The sequence below is a fragment of the Callithrix jacchus genome, chromosome 12 (assembly GCF_049354715.1).
Source record: "Callithrix jacchus isolate 240 chromosome 12, calJac240_pri, whole genome shotgun sequence".
Lineage (NCBI taxonomy): Eukaryota > Metazoa > Chordata > Mammalia > Primates > Cebidae > Callithrix > Callithrix jacchus.
The window spans coordinates 27,813,944-27,830,000 of NC_133513.1; the positions used below are offsets into that span (position 1 = coordinate 27,813,944).

Consider the following 16,057-nt stretch of genomic DNA (forward strand, 5'->3'; position numbering starts at 1 on the left):
CTTCCTGAGAATAAAATAAGCGAGAGCCCACGGACTCCAACAGCAGAGCCAGGAGGAGGGGAGGCAGCGCGTCCCTGCGAGCCGCAGTGGGGAGGCAGCCTCTGACACGTCCTGGGAGATGGTCTTGGCCAGATCTCCTAGGAGGAAGCCTGGGAATGAGGGAGGGTTGGGCTCAGAGCCAGGAAGTATGTGTGCAGACCCGGGAGCTGATGGCCTGCCCCATGGGTACCTGGATGAGGAGGCTGTGGCAGATATTGCAGATCTTCACTGAGTCAGGGTACGTCTCCCGGATGTACTGCTCCATCTCCAGGATGGCCCGGCCGTGCAGGGTGAACTCCCCTTCCTTCTGCAGGGACACATGGGAGGCAGCCACCCTCAGCCAGGCCCTCTCCCCACTCACCAACTTCTGTTCCCTCTGCTATCCCACAGCCCAGAGCCCAGGAAGATGCAAGGGTCGAGGCAGCTTTTCCCCAACTCCAGCCAACAGGCATCAGCCACATCCCCCTGGCAGAGCCTCAGCAAGGGAAACTGTGGCAAAGACCCAAAAGGCATAGAGACGAGGTTCCCCTATACCCACCTTTTCTCAGCACCTGCTGTGCCTTCACACCTGACTGCTCCGTCTGCACAGCAGCCACGGGCAAGACAGCCACAGCCCTCCTGCAGGTGAGGACACTGAGGCCCTGGGGTCAGTCTCCCCAGGGTGCGAACCTGAGCACGCACCGCTTCCATCAGCCACCCACCCCACTCCCAAAGAGCAGCATCCCCAGTGCCTCCCAGCACTTCTGCCTCCAGCTGCAGCAGGGACCCTCAGATATCACTTCCAGCCACATCACTTTACAGATGGAGCTGGAAGGAGTCTGGAGAGGGCAGACGGGTCCCATCACACTGTGGGGAGTGGAGCCTCCAGTGGAAGCCAGGCCTCCTGGTTTCCACACAGGGGCGGGCCACCCATCATGCATCCTGAAAACCCTGGGAGAGCAAGGAAGTGCATGAGTAATGCAGCTCCCCAGGCTGACCCTACTGCCAGGTCACAGGAAAGAGACAGCATGGAGGAAGGCCCAAGGGAGGCAAATGACCTGGGACCCAGGACACGGACCTATGCAGGCTGATTCCAGCTTCTCCACAGTCAGCTCATACATTGGACATCAACTGCACCAGGAGATGGCGTCACTGATGCCTGTGAGTCACCTGAGTGCTCAACCGCCTTTTCTGTTATTTTCTAATTTTTACAAGCAAGAGCTGTCACTCCCGTTCCTGACAGGTAGAGCCCCCCACCCCATTCCTGCCTCCATCCCCACAGTGCAGCGTGGAGGGGGTGTGCTTGCGTAACCTGGGCTCACAGTGCGTTCACTCTGGTACACCGGTGAAGGGGTCTGGTGAGCACAGGAAGGGAGACAGGGCAGAGGTTGGGGTGTGCATTGCAGGAGCAGTGGAGGGAGGCCTGGGCACCAGGCACATGTGCCCTACACCATGGCAGTTGCTAGTGCACAGGGGCTTTCTGCCCTTCAAGTGCTGTGGGCACGGGAGGATGTGACCAGCCCCCAGGCCGTCCTCGGTCCTCGGACCTATGGCTGTTACCTTCCCCAAAGCTCCCAGATCCATCATGGCACTCCATCTTCCCGGCCACCGCCCTCTTCCACCCTCCCCTGCTCCTGCTGCTCTCTGAGCCCACTCTCCTCCAGCAACGAGCTCGCTACAAAACAAGCCTGGCCCTGTCACTCTCACCTCACTACCACCCCCCATCCCACTCACCCCCCAGGGCTTCTTACCACCCTTAGGTCCAAGAGCCAAGTCCCTGATGCGCCTATCCCCTGGGCTCCCCTCATCCACTTGCCCCAGCAATCTCTGTGCTCCAATGGCCCTGGCCTCAGCTTCCTGAGCACACCAGCCCCTCTGGCCACAGAGTGGTTGCGGGCTGATGATCCTCCCACCCCAGGCTCCAGGCAACTCCACACAGCCTTCAGCTAGAGTGTCACTTCCTCAGCAGCTGAGGGCTGGTTCCTCTGGGACAGCTGTCATAAAGCCACGTTTCCTTTCTGTCTATACCTGGACTGTAGTGGGATGACCGTCTCACCGTCTCGGGCTGCCCCCGCCAGACATGGCCCCTTGAGAGCAGCCACCAGCTCTCATTTTGCTCACTCCTGTGTCCACAGCACCTGCTGTGGGGCCCAGCATTTGACAGGCCCGCGATAAACACCCACGGGAAGTTGATATAGACCTCGCACTGATCCCAGAGGAATGCCTGACGCTAATGCACATGTTCAAGGTCAGCCTGAGCATGAGACGCATTTTTTTTTTAGTTATTTTAATTTTGAGACAGAGTTTCGCTCTTGTCACCCAGGCTGGAGTACGATGGCACCATCCGCCTCCAGGGTTCAAGCAATTCTTCTGCCTCAGCCACCTGAGTAGCTGGGATTACAGGTGCCCGCTACCACTCGGCTAATTTTTTTGGCATTTTTAGTATAGATGGAGTTTCACTGACCTGTGTGCAATGGTTGTGCTGTGTGCTAGGCACACGCACTCTTGGGTGCAAAGCTGGGTGCAAAGTGTTGTGATTGGGGATGTTGGGGCACTTGGCTTTAGGGGCTTGAGACAACAGGGGACTTCAGTGGGCTTCTTTATGCATCTCTATGTTCTTATCCTCCTGTCACGAGCAGGTATATTTCTTATAACATGGTGAGTTTTAACTCGGTTCCTCTGGAACCTCATCTACCCGTCTGGTTGTCCTTTCAGCAAGCATTCACTGAGTGCCTGAGGTGCCAGCACTACATTCTGCAACGGAGATCAGCCTTGAAGAGGTATAACCCCTGCCCTTAAAAAACTTGGCCCATGGCCAGGCATGGTGGCTCACACCTGTAATCCCAGCACTTTAGCAGGGCGTGGTGGCACATGCCTGTAATCCCAGGTACTCAGGAGGCTAAGACAGGAAAATCACTTGAACCCAGGAGGTGGTGGTTGTGGTGAGCTGAGATCGCACCACTGCACTCTAGCCTTGGCAACAACAGTGAGACTCTGTCTCAAAAAAAAAAAAAAGAACTTGGCCTAAAAAGGGGCTGCACCACAAGCGAGAATGGTTATTTATAACCTAAGCAGACAGAATATTCCCTAGTGCCAAATACAGCCTGGAGGGGAAGAAAAACTGACACAGCCATTGATGGGGAGCTTCAGTCCCAACACCGGCGCCTGAACTTGGCCCTGCCACTCTCAGGGTGTCCAACATCAATGGCATCCAGACCCGAGCTGTCAGCTAAAAACAAAGCTAGTGGAGCCACTGCCAGGCAGCAGGCAGCCTCAGAGACATGACCCCCTGTGACCTCTCCACCTCCTTCTTCCCATCAGGTACCCCAGGAACTGAAATCCGGTCAGGTTCCTGGGACAGGCCCACCCTACATAGAAATTAGCAACTCAGAACCCAAATTTCCCCAGCAAGCACCTAGGAGGGCACAGCTGTGGTCAACTGGGCAAACACTGAGCTGCTGAAAACAGGGCTGCCTTTTGTGGAAAAAGAACTGAAACATTTGATCTGCTGCATTCAGACATGACTTACAGGAATGTACCCAGCATATCCTGCACTCACCAGAGCTCCCAGCCCTGCCCTCGACCCCGTGACCTCTGCCCTCACCCCCTGTCACCTCTCCACCTCTTTCTACCCATCAGGTACCCCGGGAACTGAATTCGGGTCAGGTTCCTGGGACAGGCCCACCCTCCACAGAAATCAGTAACTCAGAACCCAAACTTCCCCAGCCCAGAGGCAAGCCTTCCTGAAACGGAAGCGGAGAATCACCACGGCCACAAGCGGCAGCCTCTGGCCAAGAGTCTGACCACCAAGTGAGGAAGCGGGGCTCAACATCAGGACATCCTCAACACACACGGGCATGGGCATGAGCACAGCTCTGGTCTGCTTTTTGTGGAAAAACTACTCCAACATTGGTTCTGCTGCATTCAGGAGGACTAGACACGGGGTGGGGCAGCATCCAGAAACTGGAGCCACAGTGGGGGCCTGTCCCAAATGTCACAGCCCTTCTCCTGAAGCTTGTCTGTGCCTCCTCTGAGCACAGGCCCTGAGGAACTCGCTGCTGACAATGACACCAGTGGTAACATCGGCAATCCTTCTGCTGCTTCCCCCGCGAGACAGGCAGCCCAGGAGCAAGCACGTTACTGTGTGGTCCCATTCCTGCTCCTTACACACCCAGCCCCGAGGAAGAAACAACAAAGCCCTCTTACAGGGACATGAGGTCACCTGGCTCAGGGATGAGACCCGGGTTAGACATGAGAGCCATGCTTTCAGCCCAGGAAATGCACTGCCTCTCAGTGTGTGGACTAGAGGCCTGAGCCTGGGGCCCAAATCCCTGGATGCAGCTCCTGGCTCTGCCACTTCTGGCCGTGGCGTCTTGAACACATCATGTGAGTGAATGGGGAGTGGGAGGCAGGAGGGGCGGGGCCCAAGTCCTCCCCACGGGTCAGTGCTGGAATGCATGAAAGCAGATAAGGGATCTGAAAAGGCCAGGCTGGACAGACATCGGTTGGCTACAAATCTGATTTTGGACAAATACCATTACTCACTCGAGACACAGTACCTCAATCAGCCACTTGTTTTGGACAAACTTCTGCAGCACCAGCTCCGCTTCCTTCTTCTTCATCTTTTTGCCTTTAAGCTGATCAACCAGGTTCAAAATGTTTGTGGAAGATGCAAAGCCACTTTCTGAGTCAATGATCAGTTCCAGCTGGAGGAAAGAGCAGGTACTATTAAACTGGCCACAACAGCTTTTAAATGGTAACACCACGTCTGGCAGGGACACAGAAAACCACTCAGATCACAGGCAGAACTATACACTGATGGCCTTCCAGGAAAATGATTTCATTAGCAGGCATAACAGCCAGGATTGGGTTCTGTTCTTTTGACTCACATTTGAGAAGTCACTCCCATAACATCATCCCAAATAAATCATCTTAATGTCCCCGAATCAAAAAGGGTTGCCTTGCCTTACGGCTGGCCTCAAGGGCAGTGAGAGACAGAGCAGGCAGAGACCACTGGGGAAGACGGGTTCCTACACACACACAGGTGTGTGCTCAGCTCAGCACCTGCTCCTCAACCTTGTCGGCTAATAGTCCCCCAGGGGAAGATTTCAAAGGAGTGATCCCAGCACGTGGTTTCAGAGATTTGGATTTGACAGATTGCGAATGGGACTGACATGTCTGACTGCAGTTATCACCATTGCATCTAGGCCTGAGAACTAATCTTACTTAGCCAGGTGTTTGACCCGAGGGCTGAGCAAATAGCGCTGAAGCCTGGTAGAGCAGTGCCTCTCAAATGTGCACGTACACCTGGCAAAAATGCAGATTCAGACTCGGCGGTCTAGAATGGGGACTGTGACCCAGCCTTTCTAACAAGCGCCCAGGCGAGGATGCTGCTGCCGCCTTTCCCAGCTGGCACTTGGAGCAGCCAGACAGGAGCTCCTATCACTACCCATGAGGCCCTGCTCTTGCCCACCCAGCTGGGGCTCACAGCTGGCCCAGCACTTCCCAGGCAGCCACAGTGACCCCCTCGGCTATCACCTGGCAGCTGTGAATTCCAGATGGGTACACAGTGACATCTCCCTGCAAAGCCCTTTCTCAGACAGCAACGGTGGCTCATGTACCCCCAGTGATACCTGAAGATTCCAGCTGCCCCTTCTAACAATGGAGACAGAACTTTCCCGTAAGAAGCCCAGCCAATGGGCCATGGGGATTACTGTACTCACGGCCTTTCTAAACAGATCCAGCTCATTCTCTGCAAAATCCGTAGCCATTTTGGAAACTGAAGTTGTAGCAAGATTCACCTAAGAAATAAGTCAGCGTGACAGTCGGGCTGTGCCCTTCGTGTGTCGGTTAACAGGTCGCAGTCTCGCTCCCTCTCTCCCTCCCTGTCTCCCGACCCCTCTTCAGTCTCTGGCCAGTCACTGAGCTCCTGTATCCAGGCGCTGCGGGCCGCAGGGATGGATCTGTAACCAGGCGTATATTACAGACTTTATTCTTTTTTTTTTTTAAGCCTCTCTTTTAATTTACATTGGAGCATATTAATTTTTTTAAATGGGGGATCGTAGTGTAGAATTTCATCAAGTCCCTCTCCTAGCCACCCCAGTGAGGGGGTTAACATTAGGAGAAATACCTAATGTAGATGACAGGGTGATGGATGCAGCAAACCAGCATGGCATGTGTCTACCCATGTAACAAACCTACACATTCTGCACAAGTACCCCAGCACTTTAAGTATAATTTTTTTTTTTTTTTGTAGATTCAGCCTCTTCCTCCTCAAAATATAAGCAAGTAAAAGCTACTGTAATTAATTACTGAACCAATATTATATATTAATACCTATACCTGAATTATATACATTCACACATTATTCTTTTTTTTTTTTTTAAGAAGGGGAAAAAAAGAAAAAGAGGGAAAAAGGAATATTACTTCATTCCTAAAATGAGTTTCAATAATGGCCGATCAATATTTTGAGTGTTTAAAGTGGTTAATGCATATTTTATGTGTTTAAAATGGAGACCTCTATTGTGTTTATTTGTTCTGGCTCTGAGTTCAAGTCCTGGATATCGTTATCAATTTGTTGTCTCGTTGAATCTAAATCTCATTATGTGTCTTATGTATCTGGGTGTTAAGATCTCTTATTGTTGCATTAATCCTTTTACCCTTGCATCCTTGTAGCTTTGAAATCTATTTTATTAAGTGTGAGAATTGCAACTCCTGTTTTTTATTTATTTATTTTTGCTCTCCATTTGGTTGGTTTTTTTCCATCCCCTTGTTTTGAGTCTTTGTATATCTTTAGATATATCGTTAGATTTTGTGGATAATGTATATTTTGTGTGTTTAAAATGGAGAGCTCTATTGAGTTTATTTGTTCTGGATCTTAGTTCCAGTCCTGGATATCGTTATCAATTTTCTGTCTCGTTGAATCTGAATCTCATTATGGGTCTTATGTATCTGGGTGTTAAGATCTCTTATTATTACATTAATCCTTTTATCCTTGTAGCTTTGAAATCTATTTTGTCAAATGTGAAAATTGCAACTCCTGCTTTTTATTTATTTATTTTTGCTCTCCATTTGGTTGGTACGTTTTTTTTTTTTCCAACCCTTTATTTTGAGTATGTATATCTTTGGATATACCGTTAGATTTTGTCTGTATCTTTTGATTGGGAGATTTGGTCGATTTAAATTTAGGGTTGCTGCCGTTTGATATTAACTGGCTATTTTGTCCTTTCGTCGATAAAAATTCTTCTTTATGTTAATGCTCTTTACTTTTTGGTGTATTTTTAGAAAGGGTCATACTGGTTGTTCCTTTCTGTGTATAGTGCTTCTTTTAGAAGTTCTTGTAAAGCAGGCCTGGTGGTAATAAAATCTCTGAGTACTTGCTTGTTCCTAAAAAATTTTATTTTTCCTTCAAATGTAAAGCTTAAATTGGCAGGATATGAAATTCTGGGCTGAAAGTTCTGTTGATTAAGTATATTGAATATTGGCCCCCACTCTCTTCTAGCTTGTAGGGTTTCCATTGAGAGATCTGCTGTAAGCCTAATAGGCTTACCTTTATGGGTAACTTGATCTTTCTCTCTGGCTGCCCTTAATATTTTCTCCTTCGTTTCGATCTTGGTGAATCTAACGATTATGTGCCTTGGGGTTGGTCTTCTTGAGGAATATCTTTGTGGTGTTCTCTGTATTGCCTGGGGTTGAATAGTGTCCTGCTTTGCTAAATTAGGAAAATTTTCCTGGATAATGTCCTGGAGAGTATTTTCCAGCTTGACTTCATTCTCTCCGTCACATTCAGGTACACCAATCAAGCGTATGTTAGGTCTTTTCACATAGTCCCATATTGCTTGGAGACTTTGCTCATTCCTTTTTATCCTTTTTTCTCTATTCTTGTCTTGTTGTTTTGTTTCATTAAGTTGATCTTCGACCTCTGATACCCTTTCTTCTGCTTGATCCATTCGGCTGTTTAAGCTTGTACATTTTTCACTAAGTTCTCGTGTTGTATTTTTCAACTCCATAAGTTCATTTGTATTCCTCTCTATATTGTCTATTCTTTTCAACATTTCATCGAACCTTTTTTCCAAGTTCTTAGTTTCTTTACATTGGGTTAGAACGAGTTCCTTTAACTCCCAGAAGTTTCTTATCATCCACCTTTTAAAGCCTACTTCAGATAATGGAACACAGTCCTTTTCCATCAGGGCTTGTTCCGTTACTGATGAGTCCTTTTCCATCAGGGCTTGTTCGGTTGCTGATGAGTCCTTTTCCATCAGGGCTTGTTCCGTTGCTGATGGGTTCTGACCTTGAGTATACTCGGCCTTCTTAGGCTGTTTTTTTCCCTTCATTGTAGATGAACCGCCTTTCTAATTAGTTTTCTGAGTCGACGTCTGACTTATTGATTCCCAGTGTTGGGATCCGAGCAACCCACTGTGGCAGCCTAAATAGCAGCGGTAAGACTGATGGTGCTCTTCTGCCCGGGAATCTCTGGTCTGGCTTCCCTCTTGAGTCCGCAACAAGCGGCTCTGACTTCCCGGAGCTCCAAACTCCAGTCAGTAGGGGAAGCAGTCCCGTTGGCTCTGCATGAAGAGCTGCTGCACCGAGACGCCGGCAAAACCGCTGCAGCGGCCACAAGAGTCGCGCTGGCGACCCGTGGGGCTCCTCCACTGGGAATCAGCTGATCAGTGAGTGACGAAAATTTGTCTAAAAGTGTGGCGTCGTCTCGTTCTCTGGGCTTTCACTGGGAGCTACAATCCTGAGCTGTTAGTGGTCGGCCATCTTGGATCGATCCTTCAGACTTTATTCTTTAGCTCAGTCCACATGCCAGACTCTCAGAAGTTTTAGAACTCCAAAGGGTACACAGTATTTTCCAAACGCAGATCGACTTGGGAGATTTGTCTGCATGTTAATGGAACTTCAAATGCAAAAGGCACTGAGAAGTCCAGTAGCAAAGAAATCTGCTCTGCCATGTCTGACCAGCATTCCCACAGTTCACTGTGTAATGTTTTTTCCAGGGAATTGACTAGAGTGCTCCATATGGAGTATAGCCTGGCTGGGAGGAGCCAGATGTCCTCTACCAGTCCGAGGTGTCTCCTAGCCAGGGAGGGGGCATGCCAGCTTCCATGTATTTCACTCCTGTATTTCACCCTGGTCCCTACCTGCGAGAGTAAATCTGAAAACCACTGAGGGCCCTGAGTGGGTGGCAATCCTTGACGCTCCTGCACTTTCTGTAAAACCATTTTCTCCCTTTATTCCTAATATTCCATACATTTGGAGTGACTTCTTTGCAGAGAACTGTCCAAAAGCAAAATCAAACCAAAGCAAACACAGGCTGCCATCTCGGGCGGAGGCTCCGTGTGGGCAGTGACACGAGCACTGAGGTCCCAGATTCGAGTTCTGGTCACCCTGACCCTGAAAACCGAAAGATACCACGGGCCTCGGAGGCGTGCTGTGCGCACAGGAAGGCAGGCTGGGTCGGGGGCAGGCTGGCCTCAGTTTCTTTGTCCATCTCACTTCACTCAGCCCTATCTAGGTAGGGAGCATTTTACAAACGGGGACATGCGTTCCAGTTCCTCAGAAATGCCACTAGAGGGCTCTGCCGGGCACTCACCAGCGCATAAATGGGTCTCCCGTCATCTTCCGTGACTCCTCTCTTTATCTCAATATACAAGGACTCCAAGACACTGTTTATGTTGTTGATGAAGTCCTCCAACTTATCTACGGTGGCATTGCCTGGAAATAAACAGACCAGAAAAAGGGGGGTGGGGCATGGCTTGCTTGAATCATTGCATCCCGTCTCAACACAGGGGACGTCACCACCAGACATGGGCAGAGGCTGCAGCCTCTTGGGTGAACGCCAGTGCCTCGTGGCTTCTTTCTTCCTGGAGTACTCAGAAGACAAGCAGACAACAGATGGAGGGCGTCGTGAGGCAGGAGGGCCGGGGAGATGCTATCTGCGACCACAAAGGCTGCTGCGGACTTCCTGTCTGTGCTCGCTGCCTCCTGGTGAGAGCCCAATCAGCACCTTCAGGGTATCACTGGGCGACGCACTCAGAGCCTGCACTGAGCTTCCGCCAAACACGCATTCCATCCCATCTCAGCCCTCTACCTCGTCCCCAGTGCTCCGCGAGAGGCCTCTGTCCCTGCACGTCCCCACAAGTCTTAGGTGAAGCTTTATTCCTTTCTCTCTTTATTCGACATCCACTTATGCTCAATTACATGCCCGGCCTGTGCTGGGTTCCTGGGCTGGACAGTAAGAATAACAAGTGGGGTGAGACAGGCAGCTTGCAGCAAGCCCTCAGCATGGACAGGCCCTGTCCCCAATACCTTCGTGGTCATGAATCCACCCTCCAGCTCTCTGGGCACAGGGGAAGAGGCTGAGACCCAGAGAGGTGCACTGACTTGCCCAGAGTCACACCACAAGGCCCGGGCTTTGACCTCTCTGTCGCCCACCTCCCCTGGCACTGCCAGCAGGATGCTGACAGCCCAGGGGTCGCCATCCAGGTCCATCAGACTGAGGAGGGAGCACCCACAGTATTGCAGAGGGTTCCACTGAATGGACACTGATCAGCCAGGGAAGGAAGGAAGGAAGGAAGGCAGGGAGGCTGTGGTGGCGGGGGAGCCAGACCACATAGGGCCTGTGGCCAGTGACAGCAGGGCCTTTCTTCTGCGGCACCAGGAAGCCTCTGAGCACAGAACAGTGGAAGGGCATGGCCAGCTTTGTGTCCCTTTTATGCTTGTGAAACTTTTTTTTTTTTGAGACAGCATCTCACTCTTGCCCAGCCTGGAGTGCAGTGGCATAATCTCAGGTCACTGCAACCTCCACCTCCAGGGTTCAAGCCTCAGCCTCCTGAGGAGTTGAGATTATAGGCGTCCGCCACCATGCCCAACAGGGTTTTACCATGTTGGCCAGGCTGATCTCAAACTCCTGACCTCAAGTGATCCGCCCTCCTTGGCCTCCTAAATTGCCAGGACTACAAGCATTAGCCACCTCGCCCAGCTTGTGCTGCAAAACTTTTTAAAGCAAGAGTATGTGTTGCTGTTTTCACTGCGTTTATATATTAAAATAATTTCAAAAGATTCATACCTTAGAAAATCATTCTGAAAAAAAACTGCAGGAAAACACAGACAGTATGATACATTTATGTGTGAAACAGAAGTAGAACCCATGAAACGGTCCCAGAGGAAAAGGCCCAGCAGGTTACCCACGGGACTGATGCCCAAGGCCATCACCAGGTAGCGACTAAACGAGGGGTCCTCGGAGGGCACACGCGCTGTGTCTGTGTTTGATTTCTTACCGACAGAGGTATTTCTAAGTGACCTGTATAACTCAAGATTCATAAAGTTTAAAAAAAAAAACAAGATCACACTGGTGACATCGGAGGATGTGGCCGTGTGAAAAACTCAAGGACAACCCAGGCCAATGAGCTCTATCAGAGGATCAGACCATGGGAGCGCGGAAAAGCTGAGAACAAAGCCCTGCGGGGAGCGAATCTTCCATTTCAGTAAAGTTTTTAAAAGGCAGTTTAAATTAAAAATAAGTCCAAATAAGTGGGTGGAACGTGGACATGGCAAAATCGTAACATATGCCAATGACATCTGGCCTCAGCAGCTGGGGAGCAGGCATCAGGAGAGAGGCATGGCCTGATTTTCTGCCTCCATGCCTCTGTTCACCGGTCCCTCCTTTCTGAGAAGCCCTCCCTCCGCTGCTGCAGCCGGCCTGGCTGGCCCGTTTTCCCAGACAATATTCTCTTCTGCCCCGATGCTGTCCTCCTCTTCTACACCACGCAAGGCAGCTCTTTGCCCGTGTGAGAGCAGAGCTCTTCTGTACCTGCCTATGCCGGTGACTTGGCCAGACACTTTTCCACCCCAGAGCAGTCAAGGCTGGGCAGCTCAGGCGCAAGGGGACCAGACATCAAAAAGCCTCACTCCGTGCAGAATGAGTGATAGGATCCCTGTCCACCCAGTGTGACACCGGGGCAAGTCCCACCTCCCTCTGAAAGTGACAACTCACAGTTTCCACTAATGAGGCCCCTCCTGGGTGTCACCAAGAACAGTGTGCCCTTTGGGCAGATGAGGCATTCTGATCTATCGGACTTTCCAGACACCTCGTTGAGGGAAGGGAACCAGCAGCCCTCTCTGCCTTTCCCTTCTCCCCACCGCCTCTGGTTTGGCATCCAGCCTCATTTGTCTGAAACCATGAGTGTTTTGCTGCATTTTCATCTGACCAGCCACTTCCTCCTACTGTACTCGCTCAATGCAGATCCCAGCCTCCACTTGGGTGCTCCCATTCTCTCTGCTATCGCCCTTCCTCACACTTCCTGCATCAGGGTCATGTCCACGCTCTCCATCACTACCCTGGAACTGTTTCTCACAAAGGCCCCCTGCCATTGCATCTCCTCTTAATCATGACCTGAGAATAAACTTCTCTTACGCTCAGCACCCCAAACCCAGCTGACTCCTTTGGGCAGCAACAGAGGTGGCGTGGTGGCATGGGGCCAGCAGCAGAGGTGTGGGCTCCCACCATCCTGCCCTCCTGCTCTGTGGGGCCCTGCGTGAGCCTCTTCCCCTATTTCTCATCTCTAAAGGCCACACATTATCTTGCCTCCAACCTCACACATGTCCAGAACCCTCTTCCCTCCTGCCTCTCTACCACCTCCTCTGGCTGCCACTCCAGCCTCCCGATCCTCTGGCATCCTCCCATACAGGCCTTCCCTGACCAGATTAGCTGCAGTTCCCAGCTCGGTCCTCCCATGGCTCCAGCACTCCCTTCCACGTCACACAGCGCTCTGGTTACTGTGTCCGGCTGCTCCGAGACACGAGTCAGCTAGTGACACCTGCCAACCTAGCAGCCATTTCCCTCGCTAACAAGACCTTCGCCTTTTTCCTTTCTTTTTTTAAATTGTCTTTCTCCTACATTTGCTGTTTTGGTGGGAAAAGAATTCCAGGTACGATATTCAGGAAACCAGAAAGCAGAAAGCTCAAGGGACCAGAGATGAGGGCAGCCAAGAGTGGAAGGAGGACCCATATCAGCCAACCAGACACTCTCCCAATCTGAGCAAAGGATGAAAGGAAGCTTGGAGGTGGCTCCAGCTCCCCAGCTACAGAGGGCCAGCTGCTCTGGCCATGTGGTGGTGTCATGCTTCCTGCCCATCCCTGACTGGGCACCTGACCACCAATAAGTCCTATGTGCCCTTCCCCCGACAGCATTCCGGCATTCCAACATATTCCTTTTTTTTTTTTTTTTTTTGAGACGGAGTGTTACAGTGTCACTCCATCGCCCAGGCTGGAGTGCAGTGGGGCAATCTCAACTAGCTGCAACCTCAACCTCCCAGGTTCAAGCGATCCTCCCACCTCAGCCTCCCGAGTCACTGGGATTACAGGCATTTTGCCATCACATCTGGCTAATTTTTTTGTATTTTTAGTACAGATGAGATTTCACTATGTTGGCCAGGCTGGTCTCAAACTCCTGACCTCAAATGATCCGCCCACCTCAGCCTCCCAATGTCTTGGGATTATAGGCATGAACCACCACACCTGGCCCCGACACATTCCTTTCTCAGTTGACCAGAACTGGGGTCTCTTGCTTGCTCCCAAGATCCTTAAGATGCCCAGCAAGCATCGAGGTCGCACCACATCGGTGCTTCCCAGCCTCAGGTCTTCAGGACAACTAATATCCAGCTCTGCCCTGCTCTCTCCCCGGATCCTGCAGCCCTGCTGGAGAAGCTACAGTTTGCCAATCTGTAGGGATACACTGGGCTAAAGGCATGTGTGAGGATCCTTTTGACCTCAGTATTCTACGAGCCCATGGTCATGACAAAGGGTGTGGAATAAAGTCCGATTGTGGGATTCTGAGACAACCGCTTCCAGTTTGTCTTTGAGGATTTAGGAGTTAGTTAACAACACTGCTCCTTTCTTCAGAATCCAGAACCAACTGAAGAAAAAGACGCATCCTTCACTAAACATCAAAACATCAGGATTTTTTGCAGGTAGAGCTGGATCTGAGGCTAGTTCTCTGCACACGGCCAACCTGCAGTCAGTGATATGGGAGGCCCAGCTATGAGGACAGAGGTACGAGGCCCGGCCCTAGCATAGATGTCTCTTCTAGAGAAAAAGAGATACCCTAGCCAGGACAACTAGCACTATGTTTGAATCAAGAAAGCTGAAGCTCTAAACCTCTAAACACAGTGCCACCCGTGTTTTCTCTACTTGGAAGAGGCAGGGTGTGTCTGGAATTCTTAAGGCTGTAGTAAAGTAGCTTGTGTTAGGCTAAGATCAAGAGGCCTGCAAATGTGTGGCTGTAATTCACCTTATTATGTGCCAGCCTTATGTATTCACATGGTTCATTTCATCGTGACAATAACAGTAACTCCATAAGGTACATCGTTAATACCGTTTGTATATGCAGGAGGCTTGCAGGGGTTAACAACTTGCTCATAGTTTCCATAACTTGGAAATGGACCCCAGGCTTGCCTGACCCCAGATCCTGAACTCCCATGCACTAAGCCACACGGTTCTGCAGAGCAAGCCTGAGGACATCTCCTATACCAGAATAGACACCCTCCTGTACCTGCCCTGTGCTTTAGAGTCGCTGAGAGAGACTGGGCCAACAGGGAAGGATGGAAGGCATCTGGGCAGCACCTGAGTAAGACACTGGAGGTGGTGCCCAAGGAGGAGCTGCACTCACGGAGACACATCTGCCCCGCCCCACCAGGCCCCACCCAGCCCAGCTCCGCCCAGCCCCAACCCTCCCCGCCAAGCCCAACCCAGCCCAGCATCCATCATCCCCTCAGCCCAGCCCTGAGCACTGCGCCAGGTCCAGGGTAGGTGGACAGCACAGAGCAGCAGGAACAGCTGAGGAAAGGCAAAGACCCTGAAGCAGACAGAGCCACTCTTCCTTTAGCAGGAAATGCCTATCAGTGGTGGGAATTGAAAATGGGCCTCCAGGCAATTGACAAGCACTGAACAAAACAGGACACTTCTCCCCTAAGGAGGAAGGGCTGGCTTAAGTCATCTTGAGAGATTATTTTTTCAGACTAATTCCAAATACATTTTCTCCTTTTCTTTTACAATTAAATTTTCAGGCCAGGTGTAGCTTACATCTGTAATCCCAATGCTTTGGAATGCCAAGACAGGAGGATCGCTTGAGGTCAGGAGTTCAAGACCAACAGATCAAGACCTCATCTCTACAAAAACCTTTAAAAATTAGCCAGGAGGGACTCCATGTTTGGGTCCCCTTCCACGAACACCCCCTTCATGGAAGCCATCTTTCTCTCTCCTAGATTTTCCCTCTGGAGTCCCCTTCCACGAACACTCTCTCATGGAAGCCTGTCTTCCCCTCCTAAACTCCATCTCTCTCTATTCCCTTCACCCAATGTGGAAGCTGCTTTCCTCTCCTGGATTCCATCTTTCTGGATTCTCTCACTCAGTGTGAGAGTTGGCTGTTTCTTTCTCTCTCTTCTTCTCCTGTTTCTCTCTCTCTCTCTCTCTCTCTAAATAAACCACTTTCTACAAACAAACAAACAAAAATTAGCCAGGCATGGTGTTGTGTGCCTTTAGTCCCAGTTACTTGGGAGGCCAAGGCAGGAGGGAGCTTCAGCCCAGGAGTTGAGGCTGCAGTGAGCTATGATCGCATCACTGCATTCCAGCCCGGGTGACAGAGCCAGACCATCTCTCAAAACATTAAACACATCATTAAATTAAACTGGAATGTAACTTTACCAAGGACCCTCTTCTTGCTCTATCAGGGTCCCCACTTCCCAGAGGCTACTGCAACTCAGGACTCACTGTTTACTGTTGGGAAGTCAACCGCCCTGACCTCTAACCAACAAATAGTTTTGTTCTAAACTAGACACTAAAAATATAAAATGTTATTTTTAGGAAGAGGAAATAACAGCAAAAAAATAAGACTCCACGGGCCCAAGCCCCTGTGGGCTGACTGGCCCTGTGACACAGCCCTCCTGACAGCACAGCGCTGAGGACAAGGAAGGGCAGGCCCTGGATGAGATGGGGGTGCTGGGGCAGAGCTGGCCTGAGAGAGCAGACCCTGGGCTGG

At 50.7% G+C, this 16,057-nt stretch overlaps 1 protein-coding gene across 9 annotated transcripts in view; it reads right to left on the minus strand.

Annotated features, from left to right (window-relative positions):
- NSMCE1 (NSE1 component of SMC5/6 complex) overlaps nt 1-16,057 on the minus strand; it is a 44,723-nt gene that overhangs the window by 1,461 nt on the left and 27,205 nt on the right. For 6 of the 9 annotated variants that reach the window (XM_035267234.2, XM_035267233.2, XM_078344978.1 and 3 more), the window contains 4 exons: nt 9,614-9,735; nt 5,742-5,819; nt 4,578-4,724; nt 230-346 (listed from right to left, as the gene is read on the minus strand). In XM_035267234.2, coding sequence (XP_035123125.1) covers nt 230-346; nt 4,578-4,724; nt 5,742-5,819; nt 9,614-9,735 — 464 coding nt within the window. The remainder of the gene's footprint in view (nt 1-229; nt 347-4,577; nt 4,725-5,741; nt 5,820-9,613; nt 9,736-16,057) is intronic. The other 3 variants (XM_078344980.1, XM_035267237.2, XM_078344981.1) reach the window with 1 other exon arrangement.